At 34.6% G+C, this 22348-nt stretch overlaps 1 protein-coding gene across 1 annotated transcript in view; it reads right to left on the bottom strand.

The window, feature by feature from the left end:
* The window catches only part of BTBD8 (BTB domain containing 8), an 82096-nt gene that overhangs the window by 6917 nt on the left and 52831 nt on the right, over positions 1-22348 (bottom strand). Inside the window, exons 8-14 of the mRNA XM_057713088.1 lie at positions 19081-19169; positions 18536-18638; positions 9664-9846; positions 8879-9016; positions 7854-7983; positions 5385-5446; positions 428-1136 (exon numbers count right to left, since the gene is read on the bottom strand). Of these exons, the coding sequence (XP_057569071.1) occupies positions 428-1136; positions 5385-5446; positions 7854-7983; positions 8879-9016; positions 9664-9846; positions 18536-18638; positions 19081-19169 (1414 nt within the window). The remainder of the gene's footprint in view (positions 1-427; positions 1137-5384; positions 5447-7853; positions 7984-8878; positions 9017-9663; positions 9847-18535; positions 18639-19080; positions 19170-22348) is intronic.

Genomic DNA, 22348 nt, shown 5'->3' on the forward strand with positions numbered 1-22348 from the left:
CGCATATATATGGAATCTAGAAAAATGGTTCTGATGAACATAGTGGCAGAGCAGGAATAAAGACGCAGACATAGAGAACAGACTAGAGAATACGGGGTGGGGGTGGGGTGGGTGTAGATGGGGAGGCTGGGACGTAGTGAGAGAGTAGCATTGACATATACACTACCAAATGTAAAATAGATGGCTAGTGGGAAGCTGCTGCATACACAGGGAGATAAGCTCTGTCCTCTGTGACCACCTAGAGGCGTGGGATAGGGAGGGTGGGAGGGAGGCTCAAGAGGGAGGAGATATGGGGATATATGTATAAATATAACTGATTCACTTTGTTGTACAGCAGAAACTAACACAACACTGTAAAGCAATTATACTCCAATAAAAATGCATATAAAAGAAAAAATAAAATAAAAATTAGAGTGCTAAAACCCACCTACAGTGGAAGTTTTGATACTTTCTACACTGTTTTTCACAGTCGGTCCTGGAGAGTCACAAAGGGAAAGTTTATGACCATAAGGCTTCTCTTTTACTGACCCATTTTCTTTTGGTTCATCCAGACAGTCAGTGGAAATCAATAATTCCATACTTGAATTTGTAGATCTGCTGGAGGGCCCTGCAATCTCGAGGCATGGAGAATCTTTGCCTGTCACTTTCTTCAGAGGCTTTGCTTTGACTTGCACATTTAAGTTTCCAGTGAGTACCTTGGGTCTGGCACCTGCAATTTGCCCTTCCTGATTTCTCACTCCTTTTCCATTTACTGAATTTTTCTGTCCATTTGCTGCTGCTGCTGCTGCTGCTGTTTCCACAGCTTGTCTAGGTGACATGTTTGCTGACTTTGCATTATCACCATTTTCTGTTTTGGGCTTTATTGTAGCTTTGGGCTTTCCAGAAGCATTTTTTCCCACAGCTTTAAATTCTTTTGTACTCTTGGATGCTGTTTTTGTACCATCCTTTTCCTTTAAATCATCATGCTTCAAAGTTTTATTTATAGAATTTCTATTAGTACTTGATGAATGTCCAGATGCTCCTAATCCATCAGATTTCATCTTTTGATTAGTAGAGGGATAACTCCAATACTCCTTGTTACTTCCTCTCCAAGATTTGTTTTTTATAGCACCAGGGTCAGACACTTGTCTCCTTTGCTACAAAGAAGAAAAAAGTACTCCTTAACTTGACTGAAGTCTTTGACACATAATACTTGATGTTTCAATAGCCAGTTTTTCAAAAAGGAAAAAGCAGCAAAATTCAGGTTATGATTTAGGGTCACTTAAAACTTGAATTATCTTGGATCATTTGAATGTGTCTTTGATCACATTACCTTAATCAAATCTGAAATACAACATACAAAATTAACTGGGCATTCTACTTTAAAAGGCATACTATTTAACTTTATGAAGTTATGGTAGAGATTAATACTTAACAGTGTCAGGATGCCGTGGGTGAATGACAGCAATATCCAACATGTTTTGAGGGCCCACTCCCAGGTTCTGTGCTAAAATGCTTTTCATGTATCGTCTCACTTAATCCTCACAATAATTCTATGAGATAGCTCCTGTTGCTGTCTCCACTTCTTAGACAGGAAACTGGGGATTAAAGCAGGTATGTAATTTACCCAAGGCCATATGCTGATAAGGGATTGAACTAGGACTTGAGTTCAAGATTTACTGCTTTAGGCCAGGTAGTCATCTATATGGTAAACTTTGAGGGACATTATAATGCTTTTCACCAAAAATTCTCTCTTAATCCTGTCCCAAATGCCAGAAATTTTATCACTAAATATTTAATCCCCTGGAGGGAAGGGCCAGGGGGGATGCCCCTGAGAAACAACACATTACATCTGAAAAGGTTTCTTTTTTTTTTCAGGCTGCACCATGTGGCATGTGGGATCTTATTCCCTGACCAGGGATCAAACCGAACCCATGCCTTCTGCACTGGAAGCACGGAGTCTTAACCACTGGACTGCTGGGGAAGTCCCTGAAAAGTCTGGTTTTAGGGGGAAAAAAAAAACAAAAAAGCAAAAAAACCAAACAAACCACCATAGTAATAAGTATTTGGTTGTCTAGAGAAAGGAAAAGAGGTCCTAAAAACAGGTAAAATAGATAAAAATGGGAAAACAGAAGGGCACTAAAGACAATGCACCTACTTTATCATTTTGATTACAACCAACCTTGTATGGAAGGGAATAACAAAATTTTAAAGACTGGTAGGAATAACATTTTAAGAATATATTGCTGTTTTTAATGTAAATACTCCACCCACCCCCTTTGGAAGGCTGTATGAGATGGCAGAAGTATGAGGCAGGGCCTGTGTTATCTTCATCTTTGTATCTCTTAGCACCTGCCCATCACGTACTGGATACTCAAGAAAATGTTATCAAACCTGAGCATAGGTTGATATACAGTTTAAGGTCTAGTTATTTCTAAATATAGAAAGCTTCTAATTACAATTAAAATTTGTCTAAGGTAAAAATAACATGTAAGTATGTGTATATTTATATTCACACGTACATATGTATATACATAAAAAATAACAACAACCTTGTTAAGCTTAGCAAAAAGCAAGGTATAGTAATAAAGGAATCATTAGATTCTTGTTGTAGCTTTGCTTTTAACTGAAGAATAGAAGCTGGGATGTTTGAGAAATCATTACTAATATATCTGGGCCTCAGATTATTCATGTCTAGGGGTGGAGACTGGTCACATTCAGTGCAGTGTACTAGGATTCAACGTAATACTTACAAAGTTCAAATAGGCTAGGTCCTCATTTTTTGTTTTCTTGAAATCTTAGCTCAAAAAATAACATTTCTCTATTTTTAAAACTTAAAATCAGGAAGATTCTGATGTTAGACCTCTTCCTACCCTTAAAACTAATGCTTCTTAATTTACTCTATCCTTGAATCTATCTACTTTAAAGCATCATGCTATGGGTGAGATCTATGTAGTACATGGGATAACTAAACTCCTTTAGAAATTTCACATTAACATAGTATAGCATGGTGAGGATACAATGTATATATATTTTTAGGCAATCCATCACTTAGACCTACAAAGTTTATGTATGTTTCTTATATACAACAGACCAATTGGGAATGGTCACCCCATGCTACTGACAAAGATAAAGAAAAAAAGAGTAACCCTCTAAAGCCTTCCTCAGACACACTTTCAGGTCTAGTACTATTCCTTTTTGTTGTATTATTTTGTTTAACTGTTTATTATAGAGAAATTTAAACATAAAGAAGACAGAACAGTATAATGAATCCCCATGTACCTACTACCCAGCTTCAACAACTATCACCTCTTGGCCAATTCTGTTTCATATATAACTACCACCATTTTATTTTGAAGCAAATCCCAGACATCGTATAATTTTAGTCTTAAGTATTTTGGCATCAGCACTCTTCTTGAACATTTCTATCTTATCTCATTAACTTTCTCCCACCTCCAAAAGATCTCATCTCTTTTTGGAAGACAATTTATTCATACCATACTTATTGGGCACTTACTACATAATAGATAATTGTACATAAATTATCTCACTTAATTTTCACAATAATCCGGCTAGGTTTTACTACTCCATTCTACAGATAAGCAAACTAAGACTCACAGGTGACACAGATAATAAAGTCAAGATCTGAACTCTTCTGATTTTATGTCCAGCACCCATTTCAGAACACCACTGCTTTTCTGAGGGAAACATATTAACCTGTTTCTGTCCCATTGGGGTTAACAGTATAAACCCTTGGACAACCTGAAAGTCAGGAACTAAGGAAGGACAATGAGATTTTTGTTCTGTTTTGCTATAAGGCAAGGAAGGAGGAAAAGCCAGGTTGTTAGCACTTAGTAGATAGAACAGGGGAAAGGAAGGCAGGTAGGCTAAATCCTGGTGGCCTTAAAACACACACACACACACACACACAAACACACAGGGTGAAAGGGAACATAGTATACAGAAAAAAATGTTCTAAGGTGCCATTTCCTAACATGTGTTCTGTGGAACTGTATACCATGCTTAAAACGGGTTGGGGGTGGGGTCTAGTGGTGTTCATGGTTATAACATTTGAGGAAATTTGGGGGAAAACAAAATTCAAAAGTGTTCTTTACTTAGTGTTTCTCAGAGCTTTTAGGTGCTGATGTGCATCGTCAGTTTCTAAGAGGAGCTATGGTGTGTAGCAATTCTCAAACTCAGTTGAGGCTAGATGTTCTTAGGTGGAACATATGATGGAGCTAGTATATTGTGGAACACACTTAGGGAAATAGTCCTAGGAGGTTTACTAGCAAAAAGCTCCAGCGTGCCACAGTTTCTCACCCAAGACATGTAGAGTGTGACCTCTGCCTCAAGTCATGTGAGCTCTTGGTTGTGGCTTGGAGTTGTGTGAGTTCATATCTACTGGCTGATAAGGAAGAAAAGATTCCCTGTTCCACTCTTGCAAGGGCAATATATTATTTGCATTCCAAACTGGAACTCTCAGTTGTATGTCTCCATATCATTGTAATGCATGTCTAGGTTAGTATAATTTTATACTTCAAATATATTATTAAGTGACCATTTGTAAGTTAGCTAGATTGGAAATCTAACCATCATTAATAACATTTTAGGGTAAGAAGAATGTATTTCATGTTATAATGAATATACCAAGTAACTTGTGTGTGTGTGTGTGTGTGTGTGTGTGTGTGTGTGTGCTAAAAAACAAATAACATTAAATTTACCATCTTAAGATTTTTAAGTGGGCAGTACAGTCAGGTTGACTATATGCGACTTGTGCAACTGATCTCTAAACCTTTTTTTTTGCAAAACTGAAACTCTGTCCCCGTTGAACAATTATTCCCCTTTTCCTTGTCTCCCCAGTACCTGACAGCCACCACTCTACTTTGTTTTTAAGAGTTTGACTGTTTTAGTTACCTCATATAAGTACACCAAGTAACTTTTAAAGTGAACTCAACTCTACTCATGGTATTAATTGCCTTTTTCACACCAAAAATATATTATGTGGATTAAAATCTTAGTATAGAGAAAACTGGGACAACTAAAATCTTCTTTTGTAAGAAGTGGGCTAATTAGAAAAATAGACATGGAATTAGATCTAGAATTCTAGGCAATTTCTTCTCTGGAATAGTTCCAATATGCTAGTTGCCAAAAAGGTGTTCAAGGAAATAAAAAAGGTAGACAATATTTCACTTCCCACGCCAGCTGGATATAAAAAATGCATATCATTTAAAAATTTACAAAATGTTCACTTGATTAAAAAAAGACTCAAAATTACTTCCATCTAGAAACAGCTTTAGTTAATGAAAGAATAGATTTTTGAAAACTTATGCTGAAATATAAAATAATAAAATTTAAATTATTTGGTATCTTTTTTCATCTGGGCCTGTAAAATTGTAAAAGTTTACCTGAGAGCTACTGAATATAGGCTTTTTGCCAAGTCTTCGGTCATCACCTTTGTCAAATGCAGCTGTAGAAAAAAAAAGCAATTTATTTTTATAGGAAGCACTATTATTACCATAGAAGTAGAGGGAAAATAGTATATGAGCAGAAAAAGGTTATATTTTGATGGAAATAACTTTAAAAAAGCTGAAACCAATCTAGTACACATAAATAATTCCCTATTTTAGAATTTTTCTTAAAGAGCTTCATTTTGAATCTTATTTTCTTATCCCTGTGTATTTTATGTAATTAAAATTAATAAATGAGAAACATACAGTCTCACAGAGATTTATACATTCGTAAAAACCTTGAATTTTCTCAAGCTGTGAAATTATAGAGATAACTTCCTTTTAGCTAGTTTTCCAAATTTCAAAAAATTACCGATTATGACAAATGTAATATTTGTCCTATTTGTCTCATATTAAATTTGAGAAAATTTCTATCCTAAAAAATATTAAAATACTCTGTTAAAAAATTTCTGATTTTGCAGGTGTGTCATGAGGAAGGATTAAACAGAAAAAAAGATAATGTTTTATTGAAAATAAAGCAAGAGACAATCCTTAAACCTATATCATTATTTTTAGAATTACATAAAAAATTCATTTTATAGATTAAGGTTTATATGGGAATTATTGGGGAACTCAGTCTATGTTCTTCAAATAAGAATTTAAATGACGTCAGGGAAATATATAGGAATAATGGTATGAGAACCATAAGTATAGTTTAGCTAATGTATTTCTTCCCTTTGAAGGTTGTGTAGCTTTAAAATATATTTTGAAGAGCTATATATATAATTTCCAAAATTTATTTTTATTAAAACAGCTGATGAAAAATACATTAAATTATCTGTAACTCTACCATGCACCTTCTACTATATCTATTCTATAGGAACTATGTTATAAGACAAAGCAGGATCCTAGAAATGGCATTACAAGGATTGGTTTGTGGCTAACAAATGACTGCACAAAAATATACAGGTAGAAATTAATATATAAGATTTCTCCCAAAGATCAGTAACTCAAACTAGAACATAAGAAATGTTATAACAAAGACAACCCAGAATTAATCCTTTATCTGGGACTTCCCCAATGCATAATTATGCATGTCAGGATTCACTAAAATTCAACATATTCAAGATTTTAGAAATTATTTTTATATGGATGTAATAGATTGAAAAGTTCTTTTTGACAATTAGTCGGAATACCAATAATATTTTGTTTTAGATATATGTATATACATATGTATTTACATGTATTTTAAATTAGCACTTTGAAGAATTAAGATAAAGAACACTCTTTGGGACCCAACTTAACTATGAAATCCTCTAAAAAACAGATAAAAACAAAGTTTACTCCCAATCAGAAGAGAGTTGAATGACACCTACTCATGGAATGTTGATCTTATTTTTTCACACTGTATAGTACAGATGAACTGTCATCTAAAAATCAGTACAGAAATAGTCACAAGGAAAAAAAATTCCAATTGCTAAAGACCTTCTCATGACTTTTGTTGTTCCATGTATTTTGCTGTTTTATTATTTTGTTGGAATTTCTTTGAAAAGTGTTCTTGAGATCACATCTAGCTACACTATAGAATTATGCTCCTAACGCAAGACAGAGCAAATCATATTCTGACTAAACCATCAAAGAATTTAACATATCCACGTACTATCAAGAATATAGTATATCACAGATGGTCTCCATGTTTTACAGTACAGAAATGTTTGCTTCATAAAATACAGTCTCTTAACTAAAAATGTTTTTAAAAGTATACTTACTGAATCTGTCAATATTTTTCCTAAGGTACCTGCTTTAACCCAAAAATAGTCATGAAGCCATTTTTAGTTCCACACCCTCAATTTTTTATTTTAACATTTTTGAAACAAATACACTTTCTGAGCAGTATACATCTTTTTTTTAATGCTAATATTTCAAATGGTACCCATGAAATGTCAAAGACCACTGTGTGGCTCCTGAGGGACATTCCGCAATAGCACACATCATATCACTGAACCAATCGATCGTGGAATAAAGCCATCTAATCTAGGCAAAACCACAAGAAAGGGTATCTTATACAAAAGATGGAAAAGCTTTATGGAAAAATATATTTTAAAAGGGAGAGAAAGTATGTTTGGTAATCTGTTCTATATGGGTTAGATTTTCTTATACTTCCTAATCCCTCTACAAGAATGCTTTTAAGCAAATTTGGCTAGAACATTGTTGCTAACATAAAGTAGAATTATATATGTATATATAATTTCTAAGAACAGAAAAGCATGATTTATTAAAACTGCCTAAACATACTATCACTAGTTTCACTTAGCAAGCTATTATTGAACAGAAGCAAACAAACGTTAATCCTACCACTTATTAGAATTCCTTTAAAATATCTCTTGTTTCAATTATAAGAATAAAAAAATCTCAAGGCTAACATACCTGCTTGGATTTTCTGTTGATCATCTGTGCTCATCAGCTTCCAGCTTTCTGTGTGACGAACAGCATAGAAAGACTGAATCAGGAAGATCCACAGCTTATCACGCAGAGCCTGGATCTTGCACGTAAAACCCTGTGTTCAAGCAACAAATCAGCAGCTGGTGAGAGCCACATTGTCATAGCAACCAGTCATTATTCCTTTCCGAATCTACTTACTCCTAAGCTAGATCAATGATGTCATCACTTAGATTTTTAAGATCGTCGGGTACAAGTTACTTATGAAGGCTTGCTCTTCAACAACAGAATTTTATAGTGAACATAAATCGTATCCTTTCAGCCTTATCCTTTTAACCAAACACTGTTTTAAACCACCAATGGCCTTTACGTAAATACCTTCCACAGCCTTTTCAAATCAACTATGACATTACAAGGTCAAATACTCTATGCAGTAATAATAAATATGATGAAATTTTTTGTCATTCTTGTTGAACAAATACAAAATGTCAATAATTTGCAATTAGCTTATTAATTACCATTGATTAATTGTATTTAAAAATAAGATATATTTTAATTTTGCTTTTTCTCAGTCAATCCAATTTTAAATGATTTTTTTAAGACAAAAAGGAATTAAGAAAATATTATAAAATAAAGACTGATTAAAATTCTAAAACAGTCCTTAAAATTCTTTGAGTTTCATATTTAGAAAATTTAATGTAATGACTGGTGAGAAATACTAAAGTTATGCTGTACCAATTAATATTGCTAAGTACCAAACTATGTTTAGAATTAGCCAGCCAAAATTCCAAATTCTAAACTTTTATAAGTCCATTTGGAGGTAAATGAAATTTTTAAAATTGTGTATTATGAAAAATTCCAAATATACACAAAAGTAGAGACTATAACCAACCCCCAGGTATCAAACACTTAGTTTCAAAGAACCATGCAACATTTAAAATGCATATGTATTTAAAAATCTTAGGACAGTTTAAATATTCTATCATTTTAATGAACTTTATTACATCCAATACCATTTCCTTTGTACTGTCAGAGTTCAGTAACGTGTCCAGAGCCATAAGAAGAGAGCAACTATTCTCAGTGGTAATGTTTTCTTCAATTGCTTTTAAAATTTTGTCCAACAGATCAGATGTGCTACTCATTGCTTGTGACTATAAAACACAGAAATTGATATTTAATAGGAATATATGTAAATGTGTAAGAAATGTGAACATTTAGCATAACAGCAGACCATTCATCATAACTGACTGTAAGAAGTCAATTAGAAATCTTATTTCCTCTGTTAATAACAATAATTATGATAATAAATGTTATACTAATCCCTTTCCTCTGTTAAAATAGCTGCATACACACACACACTGTTCTTAAGAGCCCAAATAGTCCTAAAACAGAGCCTAGAAATAAGTTATAAAAGCTCTTTATTAAATAACTAAATTTAGAGAAAGTGGGTCCCAGTAAGACAGAGAATTTTGCATGGACCGTAACTGCATTACTGACCAAAACAATATCTTTGTGACTTCAATTTCTAAAATATGGCTTATGCTGATTGAGGGCTGGAGTTGGCCAGAGTTACAGCGTGCCTTGCCAGGGCACTCAACCTGTCCCCTCCTCCCTTCATTATCTTATGAGCCAAAAATCCTATCCATCACTGCCCTAAATCCTATGCAAACATACCATCTGCTATGGAATTTAAGTCATACTAATTTAATCAAAGGCAACCTGCATTTGAAAACTTACATAATTATAATCAGAACACAAAGATGGGACTAAATACAGGATATAATTTTAGACGCAGTACCTGTAAGAGAAGAGCAAAATTTTCACTTTGAATGATCTTGGAGAAGTTTTCTATAATAAATGCAATACATTCTTCTTGGAGCTGAGATGCCATGGCCAGTGCTGTTTCTGTCCACTTCACTCTGGGTAAACTGATGATTAGCCTGTCACTTTCCATCAGAAGAAAAGCAGCATTCTTATCATTCTTATAATTTTGAAAATATTGGGGAGAATAGTTAGATTACTGCTCATAAAAATAACTTTCCAAGCAAATTAAATACTTTTGTTTTCTTGTGAGGCTTCCTGCAAAAAACCAACATTCTAGGTAGCTAATATCTTTGTTATCATCTTTACATATTTATTCATTCATTCAAAATTATCCAAAAGGGCAAACTTTGAGCTGGAAACAAATCATCTTTAAAAGATAGCTAAAACAAACATGAGAGTAAAGTTATAATATAACTACAAAGAACAGCTTGACTTCCCTGAGATTTTTCACTACTGAACTAATTTTTGTGCTTACAGACATCATTCGTAACTGCATGGCTTCACTGACACAGCCTTAATTCTTTTCTGACTATAAAATAGATGTTCTTTACTACAAATTTAGAAAGGCTAAAAATTACTTATAATCCCCAGTGACTTTCTTTTTCCTCTCTAATTAGGTAAGACTCTTCTTTTTATATTATTTATTTAATAGTGATTCATTATTACACCATAGGAAAAAATGTTCACGAATACTGATCTCTATGAAAAATGAATGACAATTCACAAATACCATGTGCTCTAAAGGAAAGGGAAAAATGGCAACTTATAAATTACTATATTTTATCACGTTTGATTTCTAATTCTTAAAACAATCCTTAGGAAATAACGATTAATTGAAGAAATAGTTAACTGATTGATTGCAGTAGATTGAAAAACATGGCCACAAATTCTTTATAGCTCAATTCATCAAGAGGTGGACTCTGTTTCTTCATCCCTTGAATCTAAACTGGCCCATTCAATTGCTTGCACAAGCAGTGGTACTGTGCAAGTTTTAGAGCCTAGGCCTCAAGTAGCCTTGTAGCCTCTATCTTTATCCTCTTGGTTCTGGGACCATGAAGCCATAAAGAAGCCTGGTAAGAAAGACCACAGGGAGTGAGAGGCCCAGCCTCCAACTTAGGCACCAGCTGAAAGCAGCCACAGGACTGAGCTCAGGCAAGATAAGCAGAAGAATCACCTAGTCAATCCACGGAGAATAAATTTTAGTTTAAAGCAACTTAGTTTTGGGGTAATTTGTTAACACAGCAATAAATAACTAGTAAATCTGGAAGTGACAGTGCCTGAAATCCTCAAGCACTGAGTCTTCCCTGATCTCTATACCTACTCAGATTCCTCTACACATGCCATCAGAGAACCTGTCCCTTCTCTTTAGAGCACTTACTTCATTTGTAATTATTCAATCCTGAAATAACTATTTGATTAATATCCATCTGTCTCACTAAGGTGTATGTTTACTGAATGTGAAACCATGTCTGTTTTGGCTCACCACTGTATCCACAGGGCCTAGTACAGAACTAAGTAGTAGTAGACACTCAAACATTTGTTGATCTCTGAGCGTCATCAGAGACTGAGAGTCTGTGAGTTCCTAAGCTAAATCAAGTTTAATCCTTGAACATCAAAACTTTAAAAATTTCACCCATTTACCAAGAATTCTTTCAAAATATTTTATATACTTCCCCTGCTTTATTTGAGTAAAAAATCATATTTTGCTATAATTCATCTTTTTAAATTTTTTTACATATTTATTATAAGTTACCATTATCCTTTCCTCCTCTGGTAACTTCCTGAGTAAATGCGCAGTCATTAAGAGTTTTAGGCAATAAGCCCAGTTTACTCTGCTATAGGGATTGTTCTGGTATTAGAGATAAATCTAGAGTATTCAAATAAACTTGGCGGGTAACTACGAAGCGCTTACTATATACATAACGTTATGTGCTCTGACAGTAATATCTTTTTAAAAATACAGATGTATAGTTGTCATAATTTAGCTTGAAATCTGTTGGAAAACTAAAATATGGACATAAATGATAACAGATGGTATGTGATCTTATTCCATACTGATCTGAATATATAATAACACTAAATGTTAAGAGTAGCTTGAGGTTCAAAGAAGGAAGAAAATGTAATATACTTCTAGACCAAACATAAAATTTTAAATTCAATAGTTAATACATGGTTCAAATTTCAAAAATATATAAAAGGCATTGCTAAGAAAAGTCTCCTGCTCCTTCCTATCCCTGGCCACCTATTTTCCCTTGTCCCAATCAATATTATTTATTTCTTGTATTTTTCCAGAGTTATATTATGCAATATACTAACAAAAAAGTAATTTTACCCTTATTTTACTCAAATGGAGGCATTAATATGCACAGTACTCTGTACTTTACCTTTTATACTTAGCATACACCTTGAATATTTTTCTTATCACAATATAAAGAGCCTTATTATTGTTTTAGTAGCTATGGAATAGCTCATAATATAGATATGTCATATAACCAGTCCTCTACTTATAGATGTTTATGTTGTTTCCAGTTTTTGCTATTACAATGTTGTAATGAATGACCTTGTAAATAACATAATTTCACACATATATGAATATATCTATAGGATAAATTCCTAGAAATAAAATTGCTGGGTCAATACTACTTGTCTTATCCTCGGTTCTGCCTAATAACTGAGCCTGATAAATAGGCTTGTATGCATGTGATCCCAAGAGGACTTGAGAGTGAAACAGGGAAGGAGGGAAAGCCAATGGAAAGGTATGTTTTCTAGCTCCTTGCTACTCACAGTGTGATCCACAGCACCCATCACCTAGAGCTTGTTAGAAATGTAGAATCTCAGGCTCTACTCCTGACTTATCGAATCAGAACCTACCTTCAACTAAGATCCTGAAGTGTGGTTTTTTTCTATTTTTTTTTTTTTTTGGCTGCACCATTATAGCATCTTAGTTCCCCAACCAGGGATCAAACCCTGTGTCCCCTGCAGTGGAAGCACTGAATCCTAACCACTGGACTGCCAGGGAATACTTGATCCTGAAGTGTTTTATATATACATTTAAGTTTAAGAAGCAATGATAGAGCATTTGCTATTGTAGGCAACGGGGGATCAATCTTGCTGGGAGCCCTCTGAAGAGCCCCAGAGAACACAGTTTGAATTTTTCACCCAAGGGAAAGATCCGAGAAACATTTAATCAATGGTTCCCATCTCCCATTGGTCAAGGTTTGTCCCCTGGGATATTAATTCCCTTTCAGTTCCAGGCTTGTATAGCTGTAGGTACTCTGGGTGGAGTAGCAGTGAAGCCCCAGGAAAGAAAGTGAGAAACACGTGTGATGTGGCCAAGGGAAAGTGCTGTCAGATTACACCTGTGTGCAGCTGGATGCTGCAGCAATGGCTGGAGTACACACATTGGTCAAGAGGATATGAGGTGTGGCGCCAGGAGGATTCAAAACATTGCCAACATATATTCAAGGGAGTGCTGTTTTCCAAACTGTAGTTTTCTCCCCTAGCAACCTAGAGAAATATATTTAGTGGCTTACAATCAGCATTAGAAAACAAAACAAGAAAGAAGAAAGAGATAGAAAAGAGAAAAGTAGAAAATATCAGAACATCATATGTAATATGGTAAGTATTCTTTTTTGAAACTTGTTTCAGTTCTACATGTGTGAGTGCACTGGGTTATAATGTAAAAAGAACTTGCTCTGGGTCAGTCAAAAAAGTTTGAAAAAACACAGCAAAAGTTGTGCTAATTTATACCCTTCCCAGGAATGAACAGGAGAACTTATTCCCTACATCCTTGTTAAAATAGCACAAATTTCCTTTTTTCCCCCATACTAAAATGGGTCTAACACTGTAATGGTTACAGTGTAGAAAATGGTCTAGAAAATGGTCTAACACTGTAATTTTAATGTCCATTTCTCTTAAATAAATGAAGTTGTGGGTTTGTTCATCAAATTAAGAGGCAGTTGTATTTTCTTTGTGAGCTATCTAATCTTACCCTACATTTAGCTATTTTTTAAAAATTAACTTGTAGGAACTCTCTATATTAGAAAAATTAGAATACGAGCATGATGTGAATTGTCATTCATCTTTTGACTTTGCTTATGGTAATTTTTACTATATAGAAATTTTGCATTTTTATGTAACCAAATTCTTTATGGCTTCTAAATTTTGTATCCCCACTCCCCTGATGAGGTTATAAGCTAATTCTCCCAGAGCTTATTCTAGTGTTTTAATGGTTTCATTTTCTTTACTTGCAAATCTCTGATCCATTTGGAATGTATACTGGCATACCAGGATGTGATGTATAGATCCAACTTAAATTTTTTCCAGCAAGCTTCCTGGTTGTTGTCCTAACACCATATATTGAATAAACACTATGACTCATACTATTTAATTCTTATGGTATTGTGTTAATTAAATAGGCCTTCAATTATCTTTTGGCCTTAGGACTAATAGCATAATATATATACAACTTTAGTTTTACCCTAGTGATATGACTCATACCTATTTTTGTTTTAATTTTTCTATATTTAAAAAGTATTCATAATTTGCTTTTTTTACAAAAAGGCTTAAAACATTTTGAAACAGAAAAATTTAATCTTGTTTCGAAATAGTTCAAGTAATTAGAAGTCCTAACTTTTCTAAAACCTTTCTCTCTTCTACTAACTCCTCAACCCTGCTCTCTCTCTTCCTCCAAAAGCAATGTTTTGTACTTGGCAGGAGCGAGCAGCCACTTCTTACTGAATTGCTGCATAGTGAGCAAGAAGGAGAAAAAGCTCAAAGTCCCTCATATTAAGATTAAAAAAAAAATTCTCCATATGTAGTCCAATGCAGCACTTTCTTATCCCCCTTGTTATATAACAGTGTTAGGGGTATTATTGATGGAATAAGGTGCCTTCCATGAAACATGCAGTTGAACTGAATTAGAGCCAGAGAAGACTTAATAAGATGGTTCAATCTTTCTTTCATTTTTTTCTCAGTAACATATTTCAAATTTTAATTAAAAAAAAATAAAAATATTCTATTTTTATTAATAAATCAAAATTTATTTCTATAACAAAATATGAAGAATATATTAAATTAAGGTTTCTTAAAATTTGAATATCCACAAAGACAAAATTTCAAATTTTTATTTTAATCACCATGATGCCAAAAGGCTATTGATCAAACAGAGTGTCTGGTTGTTCTGCTGTTCATCATTGTATCTGTCTTGAAAGGAAGACCCAAGCATTCATGAAGCTTACAAGGAACTGATTAGAGCTATAAAATCAAAATAAAATATTGTAGGAGAGGGAGAGGCATAGTATGAAGAGCTTATCCTTCGATTATACTCACTTACCACTTAAAAAAAAATCAAACTTCTTGAGACAGTCAGTTAAGATCCCTCCCAATCTGGACTTAGCCTCTCCCCACACTTATCTTCTCTCACTATCCCAGTTACAACAGAATATTGGCACTGCCCAGTCTCCAGGTCCCTGATCACATTTTAAAAGTCACTTTTTTATTTTGAAATTGTCCTCTATCTTCAGGTTCATCTCACATCATTTCTCTTATCCTTCCAATCAGAATCAATTGTTTTAAATTCTGTGATTCTGTGTATATACCTGAATTATAAGTTATACTTATTCACTCACTTATTTACCTATAAATATATACTGAATGCCTAACATGTGCTAGGCACTGCCCTAAGGCTGGTGCTACAAAGGTAAAAAAGACTTACATCGTACTTAATGTTAGTATTCATCATAGTCTAACTTGTATTTTGCATAGTTAAGTGCCTATTCTTCCGTCAATCTGTGAGTTCCTTGAAGTCAAGGCCCATATTTTCTAAAAAAAAAAAATCTTTGCACATGTTGAGCATCTATTATGTTACCTTTAGAATGGCAGCAATTGGTTTTAAGACCTGGCTTTGTAATTTACTGACACTGTGAACTTAAATAGAGCATTTACCTCTCTACTTCTCTTTTCTCATATATAAAGTGGAAATAATAGTACCTATGTTATACATAATTTCAAAAAATAAAACGTATATTTTGAACCATAAAGGTCTTTTAAAAATCCACTAATAATAATTCACTTCTATTGAACTGAATTACAGCTGGGCCATTTGTTTGTCTCATGGACAGAGAATAACTATTCAATGACCAAAGAAACTAATGCAAAATAGTAAGCAACAAAACGACAAAGTCCTTGATTAGCATAAACACAGATTTAGATTTATTTTTTGCAGTGGTATCTCACCAGCTGATGGCCTAAACTTATTTTCCCCGTTAGATTTAGATATTGTCTTCTATGTAACACAGTCTGACATACCATTCATGGTTCAATCAGAGAAACAGGACCACTAGGAAGTATTTCTATATATAAAGGAATCTGTTAAAGGGATGTGACCTTATGCAATTATGGGAGCTGGTTAAGCAGCCTTTGTATATGATGCTGTATTGTAGTTTGAAGTCCACAGGGAAGTCTGTTGAGGGGGATGATGGATATAAAATGTGAGGGGTAAGGACAAGCTGACACCCAAGAGCACAAGCTATAACCCACAAGGATGGGCTCACTTCAGGTCTCAGGGCCTCCAACCTGGATGAAATGGGTGTCCTTCAGGAGATGCTAGCACCCATCATCATGGAGCTAAACACATTCCTGGTCCAGGGGTAAGAGAAACCAAAGAGGATACAGGGCAAGGTGGAGCAGTACAAAGAAGGAAATTCTAGGAAGCAGAGTTCATCCTAACCAAGCTGACACACTGCAGAGACACTACAGTCCACCCCTTGTCAACTTGGCACTCATATGCATTTCTTTAAATCGTAGTTAATTCCTATTGAGACAAAATAAAGTCATGCTAATGCCTGACATATACAACTATCCCCTATACAGCAAACATGCTAACCCTCTCCCTAAAATCGTGTACAAAGTCTCTTGTTTTATCTTTGGGTGATGTTCATTTTTCTTCAAACTGATTCAAACTCCCCCTTGGTATCCTGTAACTTAAATATAGAGATATAAAGTTAACTGTTATCAACATGTCTTATATTAAATGGTAGGGGAGGGCTTCCCTGGTAGCACCGTGGTTAAAAATCTGCCTGCCAATGCAGGGGACACAAGTTTGAGCCCTAGCCCGGGAAGATCCCACATGCTGCAGACCAACTAAGCCTGTGCACCCAACTACTGAGCCTACGCTCTAGAGCCCGTGAGCCACAACTAATAAGCCCATGCTCTTCAACTACTGAAGCCCACGTGCCTAGAGCCCGTACTCCGCAACGAGAAGCCTCCACTCTTCGCAACTACAGAAAGCCGTGCAATGAAGACCCAATGCAGCCAATAAAGAAAAACAAATAAATTAATTTTAAAAAAATGGTAGGGGAATTAGACAGTGGGAAAAAACAAAAATACTTTGTTAATATATACATAAATATTCATATAAAAAGGGGAAATGAATATGTTTACACCATAACTACTACAGTGCTCATTCCTATAACTGGTCATTTATAACTACCTAGTATTTATAACTACCTCTTTCCACAACCATTTCATGTTCCCTTTGCCCTCAGCAAACACCTCTGCTGTTTATAGTTCTTTATCTGGTAAGGTGGTCCAAACTTTCATTCCTGAAGAATCCTGGCCAGTATCAGTGCTGCTTAAATTGCGTTTTCCATTGACTTTAATCATAGGACATGGGAGTACTGCATTCCAGATGTACTCCTCCTTACTCACACTATATAGCACCAACCCAATTTCCCCTTAATAGCCAGGCTCAATCTAACAATAATTCCCCTTCTCTGACTGTTGATTTACAAAGTGACCAGAAGGAGGTGGTCCCAACTTCCAGTTCAATGGAATCATTGTGTCCCCACGTGGAAGCATTCTTCTCTTTGGAACTAAGACCTCTAGATCAGCAGATCCTAAAGTTACAGAGAGAGGAAGCAAAAATTTTGCTAGTGGATCACCAGGAGTAATTATATGTGGAGCCACTCTCATTTCCACACCTTGATTTCTGGACCCATGAATCCTAATTATGTTAGAAATAGCACCATTAATCAAAAATTGATTTAGAGCACATACAGCCTCCTGGAGGACACTGCCCCAATCCCACAAGCCATTGCCACCTAGCTGCACTGTAACCAAGTCTTCAAAAGGCCATTCCTCCATTCTATCAAGCCAGCTGCTTCAAGAATGATAGGGAGCACAGGAGGACAGCTGAAATCAGTAAGCATGGGCCCACTGCCATACTTCATTTGCTGTGAAGTGAGTTCTTTAGTCAAAAGTGATGCTGTGTAGAATACTATGGTGGTGAAAAAGGCAATAAGTCCAAGGACAGCCATTTGACAAGAAACATTGGGAGTAAGGAAGGCAAATCCATATCCAGAGCAAATATCTATCACACTAAGAACAAAGCACTGCCTTTTCCATGATGAAGTTGTCCAATTAAGCTGCCACAAGGTAGATGACTGGTCCTCTTGGAGAAGGTAATTAACCTGCCACAAGGTAGATGGCTGGTCCTCTTGGAGAATGGTGCCACTGTCTGTGTTGTACCCAAATCCACCTTAGTGAGTGGAGGTCCATGTTACTGAACAAATGCATAACCAACCCTGGCACCATGCCCCTTTTGTTCATGAACCAATATATACTTTCTAGTGATTCTAGTTCTCTGATTGAATTCTGACTAATGCATTTTGTACAAAGGAACAAAGCCTTAAAGATAGGTTCTCTGAATTCGTTCTGGGTTATCTGGAATTTGTTCTTTCATCTTTCTTTTACAATATAATTCTACATTTGTATTTAAAACACTGAAAGTACCTATATAAAATTTAATAAACTTTTTGATGACAAAGTATTCAGGTTATACTTACTAAAGACTGAATCAACATATTAAGACAACTTTTCTGAATCTCAGGAGGTACATTTGCAAAGCTTCTCTCAGACCAAAACCTTGCAAAGTGCTTTACAATCCACCTGTTATAAATCAAAGAATCTCAAATTAAAGAAACGAAAATATTTTTCATTATAATATTCAGTAACATTTTGGTTTTCAATGATATAAGTTTTATATATATATATATATGTTTTGACTAACCCTAACAGTTAGTTTTGTGAGTGCTATAATGGACTTAACTATGTTCCCTCTTCTGTAAATATGTATTGTAAATCCACTTTGGGTTATGTGCATGGATTTTAACATAAGTAACCATGGTGCAGCTAAAATAAAGTCGATCCCAAGCATCTAGAGTAATATCTAAATCAATACTTGGCCTCAATTGTTGTAACTAGTTAAGCATTAAGCTATTTACATTGTGCCCAGGAAAATAGGCCAAGTCTAAAATTTCCCAGAAAATTAGGAGAATGGAAGAACAAAATCCCTAAATTAATAGTATCAGCACTACTTCAGATCACTTACTTCATGCAGTCAGCAAAAAGACTTTCCACTCCAACTGAATGAGCAATAATCAGGCATTCTAATATAGATGCCAACCTTCTGGGAACAGGCTAAAATTGATAGAAAAAACTACATTTATTCTTCTTCAACTTACAGAGGCTAAAAGTATTTGGTTCATAAAAATGATCTGATTTACATAACTAAACTGCAGAATAAATATATGTAATTCAAAAGTGTGTTATTCTTTTAAAATCAAGTATCACTGATAACCTTTAGTTTTTATAGAATAGCATTTGAGTTCTTTTAGCTGCCAGAATGCACAGTTTTTATTCTAATTTCTTTTAGCTTAAACATTTTCTAGAGTAAAAGTGGTATAATAATTTCTAGCACATCACATTGCAACACAACCATATGGTCTAATCTGCTTCCTAAAGTATAAATATAACTTTAAGTACATGTGCAATGGGAGGTCCTACACTGACCTCAGACAAAATGACAGAATTTAATTATATTGTGCTTATATAAACATATTTTTAAAAACCACATATACAGAGGTAATGAACTAAAACAATAAATAAATAAAATGTAGCGACAAGTAGTGAAAAACTCACTGCTCTTGGTGTTAAACCTCAATATGTACTGCATATTGCCTGTGCCATGTATTTTCAGTCTTTAGACTATTCCTAAGCACATTTATTGCCCTATTAGGGTGAACAGAGTTCAGTTTCTCTTTGTATACATTCATTAGTTGTGATTTGAGTTTATACACTTAATAAAAACCAGCAATCAACCAATTTGTATATATAGTCTCTAAATATGTACTTCTGAAGATACCCTGCACTTAGAGAAGAACAAAAGCTTCTTCAGAAATGCCTCCAGCATAGTCCTTCAAATAAGGTCAGTGATTTCCAACTTTTAAAATTATGAATTGCTATTAATTTGATTTCCTATTACCCTTCTCCTAAAGGTGTTACATAGTATTTAGGAAATTAAATGTAAATATCTTGTTTGGACATCAACAATTTAGTTATTCCCTTGGAGATAACTGAAGGTACTCTAAGTTGTCCTAAAATCAAAAATGGCTATCTCTATATAAATTATACATTAATTCTACTAAATTAAATAATTTGATTTTCTGACCCACTTCAGATAAGATCAAAGTAGTATGAGGGAAGAGACTACTGGTATAGACATAACTGACAACCTAAAAGCACCCAGAAACATAAAAAATGATAAAAGTAAGCACAAGAGTTATGAAGTCTACCAATCTAATTTTATTTAGGAATAACCAGCCCTCCACAATACAAAGTCCATTGATTGATGTATAACAAGAATAATTTCCATAAAAAATATTAAAATGCAAAATAATTTGCTGCTTAAAGGCAAAGGCTGGCAAATGAGCTTGTGTGCCAAAACTAGCCCACCACTATTTTTGTGAATAAAGTTTTATTGGAACACCACTGTGTTGTTCCATTCACATATTGTCCATAGCTGCTTTTGGTCTACAACAGCAAAGCCGAGTAGTTGTGATGGAGACTGTATGGCCCACCAAGCCTAGAATACTAACTAGCCTTTTATAGAAAAAGTTTACTGACCCCTGGCTTAAAGGGATAACTTCAGCTTTCTAAGAATTTTACTTATATGGAAATGCTGATTTCCTAAGTGTTTTTGTAATAGGATGACTGACCGTTAGTCATTTTTAAAACCTGCTTGTAAAATTTGGGAAGACATATATTTAAATCACAACCTAAAATGCATTTTTAAATCAGTGGCAAAAAATATATATAATGTAAAACCAACTATAATCCTATAAATGAAGTTCTAAAATTCACTTGTATAAAAAGCATGATTGTGAAGTTAATGAAATGACTGAGGCTAGGTTGCCAAGAGTTCTGGGACCAGTTCACCACCACATTATACCCTATCATATATTACTGTGGCATGTGCTATTATAGATTTACTATATTTAAGTCACTGCCAAGAAACTGCATAATTGAGATCTATAAGTTTACATTCAAAAATGCGTTTATTAAACTATACATTGTTAAAATATGTAAAGCAAACAATTTAAAGATCAGGTCAGTAAAAACAAAAATTGCTCTCAAATATCTGTTACCATAGTAATAAAGATTATATTAAAATAAAGTAAAAAATTTTTTCAACATAATGCCATATTGATAACTTAAAGACTTTCATCTTCTATTGTTTTAATGGCAACAAATATGACTTTTGTATTTTTAAAATTAAGTGGATTATGGAAAGTAAAATACAAGAAGCTGCATGTAACTTATGTATACTCTTGAACATACTAAAAAGTAGAGGCAATGGTCCAAAGGCAATCCATAAAGGAGATTATTTTAAAAACGTTTCATGCAACTGGTTTATTGAGGAGTCTCAGTTTAAAGGAGATATTAACATAAAACTTTTTTCCCCCAATTAGTGCTTTCAACCATGCTGTGTCAAATTCCCCTTCTTTCCCATCCTTTCAAGATTATAGGCAAATTCAGTACCTTCTGGTTACTTTTGGTATTACATTCAGTATAGTACTATTTAAACACCTATCTCATACTTGACTTAAATCTTTCCCTCCCCATCACTGACTACACTTTTAGTTGGGGAGATCTGGAATGGAGAGTAGAATGTGGTCTCTCGATCCTCCATTTTGTGGGTCTAACTCCTGTGGAAGAGGGTTATGGATGGCTATGGTCACCGTGTGTAACTAACCAGTGACCAACATGGTAATAGGAAGATGTCCTTGACTGCTCTAATCCAGATGTTGGTGGCCTTGGCTAATGTACTGGCTCTTTAAGGGACAGACTGCACTTCACCTAGCCTCTCAGTAGATAAAGATTCTTCTAGGGTTCATGATACTCGATGCCTCCCTATGTGAAACACAGTGTCATTTGACCCTGTATCAGTCTCTTCTAATTTTCTTTGAACCACTAAGGTCCTTTTCCTTCCCTGCATACCATGTATAATTGGGATGTGGAATGGACTCTCCATTATTTTTTTCTATCTATGACAATAACTTTTGCCTCTAGTCACCAGGCTAGTACTGGCTTCTCCAGCAAGCCTCCTTCTCCCTTTAGAAATCTCCATATTCAAGTATATTCTCACTGGTTCTTGAAACATATTCTAGGCTCTTCCAAGAAATCTCTTAGTACTTTCTTTTCTTCTTTGATGGAAGTTCTAGAGTGGGCTGATTATATAGATATGATAGATGTCCATCTCAGGGCTGAGAAGACATTATCTCCTCATTGCAGATACCCCTATCTTAAATCTTTATTTG

Source organism: Hippopotamus amphibius, chromosome 1 (genome assembly GCF_030028045.1).
Source record: "Hippopotamus amphibius kiboko isolate mHipAmp2 chromosome 1, mHipAmp2.hap2, whole genome shotgun sequence".
NCBI classification, from domain to species: domain Eukaryota; kingdom Metazoa; phylum Chordata; class Mammalia; order Artiodactyla; family Hippopotamidae; genus Hippopotamus; species Hippopotamus amphibius.